The 13495-nt window shown below is 50.1% G+C and overlaps 1 protein-coding gene across 2 annotated transcripts in view; it reads left to right on the top strand.

Annotated features, from left to right (window-relative positions):
* Positions 1-3127: 3127 nt before the first annotated feature.
* The window catches only part of CSF1R (colony stimulating factor 1 receptor), a 37613-nt gene continuing 27245 nt past the window's right edge, over positions 3128-13495 (top strand). The window contains exons 1-5 of one of the 2 annotated variants that reach the window (XM_030826660.1): positions 3128-3452; positions 9021-9278; positions 9708-9992; positions 11796-11932; positions 12610-12769. In XM_030826660.1, the coding sequence (XP_030682520.1) occupies positions 3404-3452; positions 9021-9278; positions 9708-9992; positions 11796-11932; positions 12610-12769 (889 nt within the window). In that variant the 5' untranslated portion in view covers positions 3128-3403. The remainder of the gene's footprint in view (positions 3453-9020; positions 9279-9707; positions 9993-11795; positions 11933-12609; positions 12770-13495) is intronic. The other variant, XM_030826671.1, reaches the window with a different exon arrangement.

Consider the following 13495-nt stretch of genomic DNA (forward strand, 5'->3'; position numbering starts at 1 on the left):
ACCACACTATTTTGATTTCTGTAGCTTTATAGTAAGTTTTGAAATTGAAAAGTGTGACTCCTCCATGTTCTCCTTTCTCAAGATGGTTTTGCATATTCAATGTCCCTTGAAATTCCATATGAATTTGAGAATCAGCTTTTCCATTTCTGCAGAAAAAGGCTGTTGGGATTTTGATAGGGATTATATTGAACCTATAAATCACTTTGAGAGTACTGCCATCTTATTAAATCCTCCAACTTATGAAAACAAGGTGGTTTTTCATTTATTAAGGTCTTCTAAATTTCTTTCAACAGTGTTTTGTAGTTTTCATTGTAAAAGTCATGCATTTCCTTAGTTGTTTATTCCAAAATATTTTATTATTTTTGATACTATTGCAAATTAAATTGTTTTCTTAATTTCCTTATTGGAGTATTGCCAGTACCATAGAGTTATGTATGTTGATCTTGTATCCTGCAGCTTTGCTGAATTTGTATATTAACTCTAATAGTTGTTTTTTGTAGATCTTTTAGGATTTCTCTCTATATAGGATCATGTCATCTGTGAACAGAGATAGTTTTACTTCTTCTTTTTTAATTTGGATGCCTTCTGTTTCTTTTTCTTCCTGATTGCTCTGGCTAGGACTTCCAGTACTATGTTGAACAGAAGTGGCAAAAACAGGCATCTTTGTCTTGTTCCTGATCTAAAGGGACCAGCTCTCAGTCTTTTACCATTGAGCTAGTTGTGCTTTTTCACATGTGCTCTTAATCATGTTGAGGCTGTTCCCTTTTATTGCTAGTTTGTTGGGTGGGTTTTGTTTTGTTTTTAATGAAAGCATGTTGGGTTTTATAGTTACATCAAGTGACATGATCATATGAGGATTTTTTTCATTCTATTAATGTGATGTATTACACTGATTTTCATGTGTTAAACCACCGTTGTATTTCTTGGACAAATCCCACTTCATCATGGTATATAATCATTTTAATATGCTGTTAGATTTGGTTTGCTAGTGGCTGGGTGCAGTGGCTCATGCCTGTAATCCCAACACTTTGGGAGGCCAAGGTGGGCAGACTGCTTGAGGTCAGGAGTTCGAGACCAGCCTGGCCAACATGGTGAAACCCTGTCTCTACTAAAAATACAAAAATTAGCTGGGCATGGTGGCACATGCCTGTAATCCCAGCTACTCAGGAGGTTGAGGCACGAGAATAACTTGAATGTGGGAGGCAGAGGTTGCAGTGAGCTGAGATTGCTCCACTGCACTCCAGCCTGAGCAACAGAGTGAGACCCTGTTTCAAAAAAGAAAGAAAGAAAAAGATTTGGTTTGCTAGTACTTTTTTGAAAATTTTTGCATCTATATTCATGCATTTATATTGGTCTGTAGTTATCTTTTCTGGCAATGTCTTGGTCTAGCTTTGGTATCAGAAAAATGCTGGCTTCATAGAATGAGTTGAAAAGGATTGGTATTAATTCTTCTTTAAATGTTTGGGAGAATTCACCAGTGAAGCCATCTGGTCCTGGGCTTTGCTTTGTTGGGAAGTTTTTGATTACTGGTTAAATTTCTTTTCTTGTTATAGGTTTATTTGGATTTTCTTTTTCTTCTTGAGTCAGCTTTGATTGACATTCATGATTGCTAAAGATTCAAAACACTTTTCTGAAAAAGAAAGTACATATATACACTCATAAATATACATACAAACACACACATACACACCACACACACACCTGAGTACATGGGAATGATCATTTTCCTGGATCAATGTTATATCAGGATTTTTCAATTTCAAGAAGTAACTTTAGGCTGGGTATGGTGGCTCATACCTATAATCCCAGTACTTTGGGAGGCCAAGGTATGCAAATCACTTGAGCTCAGGGGTTTGAGACCAGCCTGGACAACATGGCGAAACCCTATGTCTACCAAAAATACAGAAATTTGCCAGGCATGGTGGCACATGACCCTGTAGTCCAAACTACTCAGGAGGCTGAGGTAGAAGGATGGCTTGAGCCCAGGAGGTGGAGGTTGCAGTGAGCTGAGATCACACTACTGCACTCCAGCCTGGGTGACAGAACCAAACCCTCTCTCAAAAAAAAAAAAAAAAAAAAAAAAAAAAGAAGAAGAAGAAATGACCATGTTCTTTAGAGTCTTTAGAGATAAGAAGTAAAATACTAAGCCAATCAACTACAAGAGGTAAAAGCAATTGCCTCCGGGAAAAGAGGGAGCAAAGGAATGCTATATATTTTAAGAATTATGCAGAACAATTAGATTCTTTGTAAAAAATAAATAGACAATGTAAGTAACCCACGAAAGATAGTTTTATAACCAGACTGCTGGGATCCAAATCCTATCTCCACCACTTGGTAGCTGTTTGACCATGGACAAGCTTAAGGCATTTGACCTCTCTGAGCTTTAGTTTTCCCATCTGTGAAATGAGAATGACAATAGTACTTACCTACATAAAGTTTTGCAGTACTAAAGGAGACAGTTACTGTAAAGGGTTTGGCTAGTAAATGTCCTGTAAAAGGAAGCTTATTGCCAATATTATCAGGCTCTCCCAGACCAACTTGTATACAGGAAGAAAACAAACTCTGTTTCTCCTGTAGTCTCACAACACAAAATACTTCTGACCCCAGATGTAGAGGATGGGGCATATTTCCCCATATACCAAGCAGTCAACCAATTGTTCAGATTCTGCAGCAGACACGAATCTGGTGCCCTCCAATTCAATCCGAACACTATATTTACCTAGAGATAACGTCAGATCTCACAGCTTGAAGGCTTGAGCCAGGAGTTTGAGGCTGCAGTGAGCTATGATCGAGCCACAGAGCTCCAGCCTGGGCAACAGAGTGAAACTCCGTCTCTAAAATAATAATAATACATTTTAAAAAGATATGTACTACTTTGGAGATTCCAAGGATTTTAGGAGTTGTAAGCCAGGAAATGGGGGTAAAGAAAAAATATATATGTCACAATATCACACAACCTAACTTCTCTCCGGGCTCTGCCAGAGCCGCCTGATCGCTCTGAAGACCCTCATTTGTGCTACTGACTAACTATCTGGCTGCTCTTCGACATGTCTCTTCTCCCAAGACCCCTTGAAGATGGCTTTAGAAGGGCCCCAAACTTAGCTAGCTCCCCCCAGGCTCAGGCTGGCCCTGCCCCAGACTGCGACCCCTCCCTCTTGGGTTCAAGGCTTTGTTTTCTTCTTAAAGACCCAAGATTTCCAAACTCTGTGGTTGCCTTGCCTAGCTAAAAGGGGAAGAAGAGGATCAGCCCAAGGAGGAGGAAGAGGAAAACAAGACAAACAGCCAGTGCAGAGGAGAGGAACGTGTGTCCAGAGTCCCGATCCCTGCGGAGCTAGTAGCTGGGAGCTCTGTGCCCTGGGCACCTTGCAGCCCTGCACCTGCCTGCCACTTCCCCACCGAGGCCATGGGCCCAGGAGTTCTGCTGCTCCTGCTGGTGGCCACAGCTTGGCATGGTAAGAGCACAGCGGGGGGTGGGGGACTTCGTTGGGGTGTGACGGAGAAGACCCCTGTGAAAGGATTCAGTCCTTGCCCCTCACTGGGTGTCCCCAGGCTGTGTTTTAGTCTCCCTAGCACTGGACTGCAGGCTTGTGGGTATCTGCTTTGGAGAGGTAGTGGGGTGAAAAGAGGTGGGTGTGGTGGAACTGGTCCACCTGGTGCTGTGGATCTGTCCCAGCTCCGCCATTGACTCACTGTGTGTCCTGAGCAAGCCTCTGATACTCTTGAGGCTTCAGTGTCCATTTCTATTCAATTGCAGGTGTTAGGGGCAGGGGGACAGTGATAGACTAGGCCAGAGCAGTGCTTTTCATACTTCCCTGTGCATACAAGTTACCTGAGGATCTTGTTACAATGCAGATTCAGATTCAGTCAGTCTCAGGTGAGACCTGAGATTCTGTATATCCAACAGATGTTGGATGTGAGATGCCGTCACTGCTGGTCCAGACCTACACGAGTTGGAGGACCTGGAGAGCTCCTGATGGCTCTGGCAGCTCTGCCAGCCTGTGATTCGATGATTCTATGCAAGACCTGACTTGGAAGGGCCTGAGAGGGGTGGTGGTTCTTCCTTGGGTGGCTTTTGTAAGGGGTCAGAGGGAGAGACAAGAAGTTGTCCTCTCTGGCCCAAGGCTCAGGAGAGGGGAATTTGGGGTGAAATGGGTATAGGGCTAGAGGAGGGATTGGGAAGAGGCCAGCGAGGGCCTCCCGGGCCAGAACCCCCACCAGACACAGGCTGCCAAGTCTCAGGAGGTCCCCAGGCAGCGGCAGTTCTGCAGAATTTCCATCTGGGAGGGAACATGACTAGAGGTGAGGGGCTGCTGTGTTCGGCTTGTTGGCCCAACAAACACATTTCTATTCTACTGCCTGCTTATTCAAAGGGACCTTGGGGGAGGATGGTGATTGAAGGGGAGAAAGGACAGCCTCATACTGGCCTCTTCACAGGAGGACCCTAGGGCCGTGGCGCTTCTGTTCCCCAATGAGGAGGAGTTGGCCCACTGACCATCCTTTTCTGGCCCAGGCAATCACACTGAGCTTGAGTGTTTTGGGTTTTTTTTTTTTTTTTTTTTTTCTGAGACAGAGTCTCTCTCTGTCACCAGGCTGGAGTACAGTGGCATGATCTTGGCTCACTGCAACCTCCACCTCCTGCGTTCAAGTGTTTCTCCTGCCTCAGCCTCCCGAGCTGGGATTACAGGCGCACACCATCACAACTGGCTAATTTTTGTATTTTTAGTAGAGATGGGATTTCACCATGTTGGCCAAGCTGGTCTGGGACTCCTGACCTCAGGTGATCCACCCGCCTTGGCCTCCCAAAGTGTTGAGATTACTGGCGTGAGTCATGGCGCCTGGCCTGTACTTTTTATTTTGCAATGTAACTTACATGCAGTAGAAAGCACAGGTTCTTAAGTTCAATGAGGTCTGACAAATGCACACACGGTGTACCCACCACCCCCATCATCTCAGAGAGTCCCACAGGTTTGATTTCACTGCCTTGTCCTATCCTTACACCCAGAACCTGCCTGTGGGGCGAAAACCGAAAAGTATCTGAGCCAAGTCTCAATTTATTTTTTATTTTTTTTATTGAGATGGAGTCTTGCAGCCAGGCATGGTGGCTCACACCTGTAATCCCAGCACTCTGGGAGGCCGAGGTGGGTGGATCACAAGGTCAGGAGTTTGAGACCAGCCTCGCCAATATGGTGAAGCCCCCTCTCTACTAAAAAATACAAAAATTAGCCAGGCGTGGTGGCGGGTGCCTGTAGTTCCAGCTACTCAGGAGGCCGAGGTAGGAGAATCGCTTGAACCCAGGAGGCAGAGGTTGCAGTGAGCCGAGATCATGCCACTGCATTCCAGCCTGGGTGACAGAGCAAGACTCCATCTCCTTTCTTTCTTTCTTTTTTTTCTGGGGGGGGGAGTGGGGGGGACGGAGTCTTACTCTGTCACCCAGGCTGGAGTGCAATGGCATTATCTCGGCTCACTGCAACCTCCACCTCCGGGGTTCAAGCATTTCTGCCACTCCTGAGTAGCTGTGATTACTGGTGCCTGCCACCACACCCAGCTAATTTTTTTATTTTTGGTAGAGACAGGGTTTTACCATGCTGGCCATGCTGGTCTCGAACTCCTGAACTCAAGCAATCCCCCTACCTTGGCCTCCCAAAGTGCTGGGATTACAGGCATGAGCCACTGTGCCTGGCCTCAATCAATTTAGAAGTTGATTTTGCCAAGGTTAAGGACATGCTGGCAAGAAAAAAACATGGAGTCACAAAAACATTCTGTGGTCTGTGCCATTCTGGATGAATTCGAGGGCTTTAATATTTAAAGGGGAAAGTGGGCTGGAGGGGAAAAGGGGAGGTTGTGGTAATCCACATGTTGCAAAAGAAAAGCAGCAGGTAGGGGAACAGTCAATTATCTCGGTTCAGTAAATCGGCTCTTTACATAGGGAAAGTGAACATAGAGGAGCTGCCTGTGGGATATTTTACCTTTTATCTGTCGCTATCTGCTTAGGAATAAAAGGCAAGGCAGCTTCTTGCATGACTCAGTTTTCAGCTTGAGTTTTTCCTTTTGGCAGAGTGAATTAGAGTCCTGAGTTTTTTTGGGGGTTTTTTTTGTTTGTTTTTTTCGAGACGGAGTCTCACTCTGTTGCCCAGGCTGGAGTGCAGTGGCACGATCTCGGCTCACTGCAAGCTCCGCCTCCCGGGTTCACGCCATTCTCCTGCCTCAGCCTCCCAAGTAGCTGGGACTACAGGTGCCCCTACCATGCCCGGCTAAATTTTTTTGTATTTTTAGTAGAGACGGGGTTTCACTGTGTTAGCCAGGATGGTCTCGATCTCCTGACCTCGTGATCCGCCAGCCTCCCAAAGTGCTGGGATTACAGGCGTGAGCCACGGCGCCCGGCCAGAGTCCTGAGTTTTTATTTTCCCTTCACAGGGGCATGGTGTGTGGGAGGGGGGCCAGATGGTTGTCCAGGGTCCAGTCCCAAGAGAAAGAAGAGATGGGGAGGCTGGAAACCTAAGTTTTCAGCCCAATAGACCAATAGTGAGTGGGTGAGGGGCCACTGTGAGGAGATTCGGGATGGTATTGGAGGACCCTAGAGAGAGAGGGGTGCTCGCTCTTCATCACTGCAACAAGATCCTGGGCTGAGGAGGGGCTGTGTCCAGCCTTGGTGTGCAGTGTGCTCTGTGTGTGTGTGTGTGTGTGTGTGTGTGTGTGTGTGTGTGTGTTGGGAGAGAAGAGATTGGAGCACATTCTGGAAGTGATGATGGAGGGGCTTCCAGGCAAGTGGGAGCTAGTGGAGAGGTGTGGGGCATGGGGAGAATTGGGGAGGGGGGATGAGAGGGGGGAAGAATGGACAGGCACAGAAGGGGACCTTAGTTAATGTTCATAAGCCCATGCCCGCACTCCAAGGAGGATGGGGGCCAAGCCGGCTTCCTTCCCTGCTAGCCAAGCCAGCAGGGGAAGTTGGCTGCGGAAGTTGCGGATGTCAGCCTTATCCTGCGTGAATATCTGGGACAATAGGATAGGACAAAATAGGGCAGACACCGCTCCCTGACCACATTTCCTGGAGGCCAAGGCAGGGTCTAGAGAGACAGGCTGGGGGAAGGGATGGGAGAAGCCCACTGTGAGGCGTGAGGCAGGTGGAAAAAAGGAACAAATGGAATCACAGAATCCAAGGTTAAAATCTTGAGCGATCAGAGTTGGCCCAGAAGGGACATTAGAAATGTAGCAATTAAAGCAGGTGCCCAGGGCAGGAGCAGTTCTATACATTATCTCACTCAACCTCCAGCTGAAGTTTTTGGGGTGGGAGCTGGGATTATTCCCATCAGACAGAAGAATAACCTGAGGCTCAAAGAGGTTAAGCAACTAACCCAGCTGGTAAGGGAAGAACCAAGATCCAAACCCAAGTTGGTGTGAGCCCACACTCCAAGCTGTTTCCTGCTATAAAACCCCGGCCTGGGGGCCCTAGATTGCTGCAGCAGTGATAGGGCAGCCCCAGCTCTGTTGAGATTTGCTAAAAGGCTGCTAGAAATGACACTTGTCCCTCTTCCTGGCGGTTGCACTGCATAGGTTGGCTACAACCCCAGGTGGCAGCCTTGGCAGTATTCACAATTCACTCAATCCCGTTTGCTGATCAGAGCCTTAGGGAGAAGGGATACACGTTCTGATGAATACAAAATCAAAACATGAATTAAGCCATCCTGAAAGGATTTGAGAGAGGAAACCTTTCCAATTCTGGGCTCTATGGTGGGGCAGGGGGAGTTCCCATTTCAAGGGGGTTTGCAGAGAACGATGGAGAAATTTGAATTCACCGAAAGCCCTCGGGGCTGGCCTGTCATTGTGCCCCCATCACTGGGAAGAGGAAGGGCCAGAGCTGAGGAGTTGGATGGCCAGGGTCAGCCAGTGGGTCAGTGTCAGAGCCCAGCCTCGCAGCTGCCCTGCAAGTGGCACTCCTTCTCCCTGCCTGGAGAGAGGGCAGTGGCTAGGAGGCTGGGGAAGCAGAAGTGAGAACATCCCCGTAGAAGGGCCACAGGCTGAGCGGAAACCGGGGGCTGAGCCTGACGCCAACAATGTGTTTCCGCCCACACAGGCTGGGGGGCGCCTGGCAGCCCCCTGGAGGCTTGAATCAGCTCTCACTTCCCTCCTCTGCCCCTATTTTAGGCCCTGGAGAAATGCTGACACTGCAGAGGCAACGGGCCTTCTTCCCGGACAGCCTGATAGGGGTTTCAAGTTCTCTTTTCTCCTTCAAGAAAATTTTCCTTAAAAGAGATTGGCTTCCCAGTAAACACAGATGTGTGGGGGTGCAGGGGTGAGCTGCTGGGTGTAGACTAGGTAATAAACATAGTGACTAACTCTTACTGAGCCATTTATTTGGTGACAGGTGATGTTCTAAAGGCTTGCCATGCATTTAAAATGCCTAATATAGCAATGAGTGGGTACGACGATTGTCCCTGTTTTATAGGTGGGGAAACTGAGGCACGGCACCTCCCCATCCCACTGTGCTGCAGACCAGATGTCCTTCGGTGGGAGTGGGCACACCAGGAGATTCTTGGGACCTCTCTAACTCTGCTGGGCTAAGATCCTACATCTCTTTCTTTTCTTTCCCATATGAATTAAGCCAAAGACTTGGCCGTGAACATTCCATTCGTTTCTTCATTCGGTGGTAGAAATACATCCACTTTGTACACAGAGTTAAAAGAGTCCATTCCTGGGGAGAAGAAAGATGCCATCACAGCAGGGAAGACTGAGGCAGGAGGCTGAGGACCCCAGGGGGACAGAGGCCTGGGTGAGAGGCTGAGCAAGCTGCAAGCCCCCTTTCTCAGAGGAGGGACGTCCTGGACATCAGAGACATCAGTCCATCCCTGAGCAGGTTGAGGGTTAGGAGCTGAGCAAATGACCAGGGGCCAGGGGCTCGTTCAAGGTGATCCCTTGATGGCACAGCACCATCCCTGCCAGGCTACCACCCATCTCAGAGTCAGGGTGGCCCAAGGGGCGCATCCTAGACCTCACTTCTGTCTGCTGTCCCTCCCTCCCACCAGGTCAGGGAATCCCAGTGATAGAGCCCAGTGGCCCTGAGCTGGTTGTGAAGCCAGGAGCAACGGTGAGCCTGCGATGTGTGGGCAATGGCAGCGTGGAATGGGATGGCCCATTATCACCTCACTGGACCCTGTACTCTGATGGCTCCAGCAGCATCCTCGCCACCAACAACGCTACCTTCCAAAACACGGGGACCTATCGCTGCACTGAGCCTGGAGACTCCCTGGGAGGCAGCGCCGCCATCCACCTCTACGTCAAAGGTGAGGAGTCTGAGCCTCCTCCCAAGAGGCCTGGCCCAGCAGGCCCCACTACAATGGGCCCTAAAATTAACAATCGTAACAATTCAGCTCTGCATTTACTGAGTGCTGGCTATGAGCAAGGACCTGAAAGAGCTGCTAATGTAATGCAGTCCTCACAATAACCCTGCAAGTCGGTCTATGTTGATGCATTTTCTAGAAGTGCAGGGAGGTTGTCCAAGGTCATGCAGCCTCACATAGTGGGACTAGACTGGAGCCCAGGTGCGTCTCACTCTGGAGCCATCACGCTGAAGCATCCTCTGAACTGTCCTGGCATGGTGTGACCTCAGATGAATGATCAGCCTCTCTGAGCTTCCCTGTCACCTATGTCCAGGTACCCCTTGGCCCAATGGAGGGAGGGCAGTTGTAACCCTGTGCCCTCCTCTACTCTAGACCCTGCCCGGCCCTGGAACGTGCTAGCAGAGGAGGTCATTGTGTTCGAGGACCAGGACGCACTGCTGCCCTGTCTGCTCACAGACCCGGTGCTGGAAGCAGGCGTCTCGCTGGTGCGTGTGCGTGGCCGGCCCCTCATGCGCCATACCAACTACTCCTTCTCACCCTGGCATGGCTTCACCATCCACAGGGCCAAGTTCATTCAGAGCCAGGACTATCAATGCAGTGCCCTGATGGGTGGCAGGAAGGTGATGTCCATCAGCATCCGGCTGAAAGTGCAGAAAGGTGCGTGGGGCATGGGGACCGATGGCCAGGCCTGAAGAGTGGGGACAGAGAGCCGGCGGCCACATGGGTGGTGACTGGGGACTGGGTGTGATGGGGGGTAGTGAGATGTCTTCTTTCTTTCACTTCTTCCCTTCAGTGGTTCCACGATCATCTATGGGGCAGGTCTGACAAGGTGTCGGGGCAGGGAGACAAACCACATGTGAGCAAATAACTCAGTGGGCAAGGTCATCTCAGGTTATTAGACATGCTACAAAAAAAAACATTCAACAGGGTAGCCGAATAAGGAGAGTGTGGGGCGGGGGAGCCTCACTGAGAAGGAAACACTTTATTAGAGTGGAAATCTGAATGACGTGAAGGAGGTGGCTGTGCAAAGATCTGCTTCAGCAGGGGGGACAGTGAGTACCAAGTGGTGAGGTGGGGATAGGCTCTGAATGTTCTAGGTGTGGAAAGAGGACTGAAGCTCAGCCTCAGACATGGATTTCCCACTCGGGGCCTGCCTAAGGCCAGGTGCTGGGCACGTGCAGGAGGGATGCTGAGCCAAGAGGCAGGGAGGAGATGGTGGGTGCGGGTGATGGTTCTCGTGGTGGCCAGGTAACAGTGGAGGTGGAGTCTCACCCTGCTGGGATGGCAGGCAGGATTCTGGTTTCTGGGAGGACTGGTGAGAGCAAGCAGGGCCCCAGGCTGAGGACCTGGGCTTGAGACAGCAATCAGTCCCTGTAACGAGGGCCAGGGTCAGAGTGAAGCAGCTAGCTCAATGCCCCTGGGATCTGAGGCCACTAAACCTGCCCAGGAGGTCAAAGGACCACAGCTGTGTGGGCAGAGGAGGCCATTAGGGCTCTTTCCTGGCATTTCATCCTGCAGAGCCCTGGGCTGGCCAAGAGCCAAAGGTCCTGGGCCCTAATTCTGCCTTGAGCTCCCTCAGGGACCTTGGGTGAGTCCTTTCATGTCCCTGGGCCTTAGGAATCTGGATTAGATTATCTTTCAACAGCAGCAATGGGCATAAATATGAATTCAAGGCCTACTGTGTGTCAGGCATCTTGCTGGCTGCTGGAATATTCCTGTCATGGATTTGACATTCGACTAGAGTCTAACTATTAAATAGAAAGTAAATACAAATGTGATGAGCAAGAAACCAAGCTGGGGAGTGGAGGGCATGGAGGTGCTGGGGAGGCTAATTCATATCAGCTGGTCACAGAGGCCTTGCTGAGGAATTTTTGAGCTAAAGATCTGAAGGACGAGAACAGCCTCCCATTTGAAGTGTGGGAGGACAGGCATTCCAGGAGGGAAAGGTGGGTGCAAAGGCCCTGTGGTAGGAAAGAGGTCCAGCAGGCTGCAGTGCAGTGAACAAGTGGTGAGGTTGTCAGGGCGTTCAGAAACAGGTTGGGGTGTGGAAGGACTTTGACTTCTTTTCTGAGAGTAACGGGAAGCCCCAAATGTTTACAGAGGAGAGAGGCATGGTCCCATTTATATTTGTAAGCGGTCACTTTGGTGAAGAATCCAGGTGTAGGGGGCTCGGAGGGAGGCAGGGAGGTCTCTGGGGAGGCTGGTGCAGAAGTCCAGGGTGGAGAATGGTGATGGGACTGGGGAGGGGTAGAGGTGATGGAGAAAGTAGACTTTCCAAGGTCTCTTTAGGACAGGCCTTGCAGTGGGGGTACTAGGAGCATCAAGGCTGCCTCCCAGGATTTGGGATGGGGCAGTGGTGGGGACCTGGCCAGTGTGACGTGGCCCATGGCAGGGAGGAGAGCAATAGCTCTATCATGTTCAGGGAGCCGGGGTGTTCAGGGGTCTCTCCCCCGGTCTCAGTCATCCCAGGGCCCCCAGCCTTGACACTGGCGCCTGCGGAGCTGGTGCGGATTCGAGGGGAAGCTGCCCAGATCGTGTGCTCAGCCAGCAACGTAGATGTTAACTTTGATGTCTTCCTCCAACACGACAACACCAAGGTCAGTCCCTGAGGATCACAAGGTGAAGTCCGGCCATCCTCCCAGCACACCAGGTTTCCCACGGTGGAGTCCTGGGCCCCCCACTCCAAACTGGCTGTCTTAGCTGAAGGCACAGCTCAGACTCCAGAGAGGGGTGCAGACTTGCCTGAGATCTCACTCCCAGTCAGTAGCTGACGCAGAACCAGGACTCATGCTTGTGCCGCTGAACTTTGTGGGGGTGGGTGGAGGGAGGTGGTTCTCTATCACGTTGACACATGGCCTTTGCCCCAGCCTTTAGACGAAAGCCAGAGGTGAGCTCACTTCTGATTTAGCAAGGGTTTCCTAGGCCACCTTTGAAGCCCAGGAATATAACAGCTATTTCAGAAAGACTTTGGGAGAGAGGGAGGAGGAGGGAGGATTCCAGGAGGGAATCACGCTGGGCTGCCTCTAAGAGCCCCCTCCTTTCCCACTGTGCCTGCCGTGTTCCAGGCACAGCCCTAAGCCACTTGCATGCATATCTCATTTACTCCTCACTACAGTTTTAGGGGCAGGGAGCCAGTATTAGTCCCATTTTACAAGTGAAGAAACAGGCTCAGAGGAAAGGCAGACGGTAATCCTTAAAGGCTGAGGATTGGAACGCAGATTCTTCTAATCCCTAAACTACCTTGGTATAACATCTCCATTCCTTCCGGCTACAGCTCGCAATCCCTCAACAATCTGACTTTCATAATAACCGTTACCAAAAAGTCCTGACCCTCAGCCTCGATCAAGTAGATTTCCAACATGCCGGCAACTACTCCTGCATGGCCAGCAACGTGCAGGGCAAGCACTCCACCTCCATGTTCTTCCGGGTGGTAGGTAAGCATCAGGGTGGTGGTGGACGGTCGGTAGGGATCCTGCAGGAGCGTGAGCAGAAGGGTTTTGAGGAGGAAGCTGATGTCAGGGAAGGAGACCTGCTGAGGATATCTCTGCTGGAGTTTGTTTATCTAAGGCTTGGCTAAGGAGCCACTCTCCAGGAGCTTTCCCTTACCCTCTCCTGGGATCTCTCTCCCACCTTGGAGCTCTTACAGTGCATGGCTGCATTGGGTGCACCTTAGTGCCATTTTTTGTTTGTTTGGGGATTGGGGTCCAGTAGCTCCCTACTGGACTTCATTTGTTCATTCTTTCATGCATTCCTTTATGGACACGTGAAAAGACAATGATCACCCAGTGATTATGCGGGAAGCACAAGGTGTCCTGGGAACACTGAGGAGTCCCCCCCAACCCAGGCTTCGAGAAGGTGGCCTCTAAACTGGGATGGGAAGAATGAAGGTGGGTTGGCCAGGCAGAAGGGTGGGAAAGGAAGGGGAACAGCGCTTCTGGCAGAGGGAGGAACATATGCAAGGCTCAAAGGCAAAGAGAGCATAGATCATTTGGAACACTGAAAGAACTTGACAATAGCTGGGATGTGGAGTGGTGTGAGGAGTGGCCACAGGGGAGCAGAGGAGGCAGCAGAAGCCGGAGGTAAAGGTATCTTAAAGTGAGAGAGAATAACTGCATCTTAACCTATTGGGAGGTCATTGTAAAGAGGAGAGTGATGGGGTC

Source organism: Nomascus leucogenys, chromosome 2 (assembly GCF_006542625.1).
Source record: "Nomascus leucogenys isolate Asia chromosome 2, Asia_NLE_v1, whole genome shotgun sequence".
In the NCBI taxonomy this organism is placed as follows: domain Eukaryota; kingdom Metazoa; phylum Chordata; class Mammalia; order Primates; family Hylobatidae; genus Nomascus; species Nomascus leucogenys.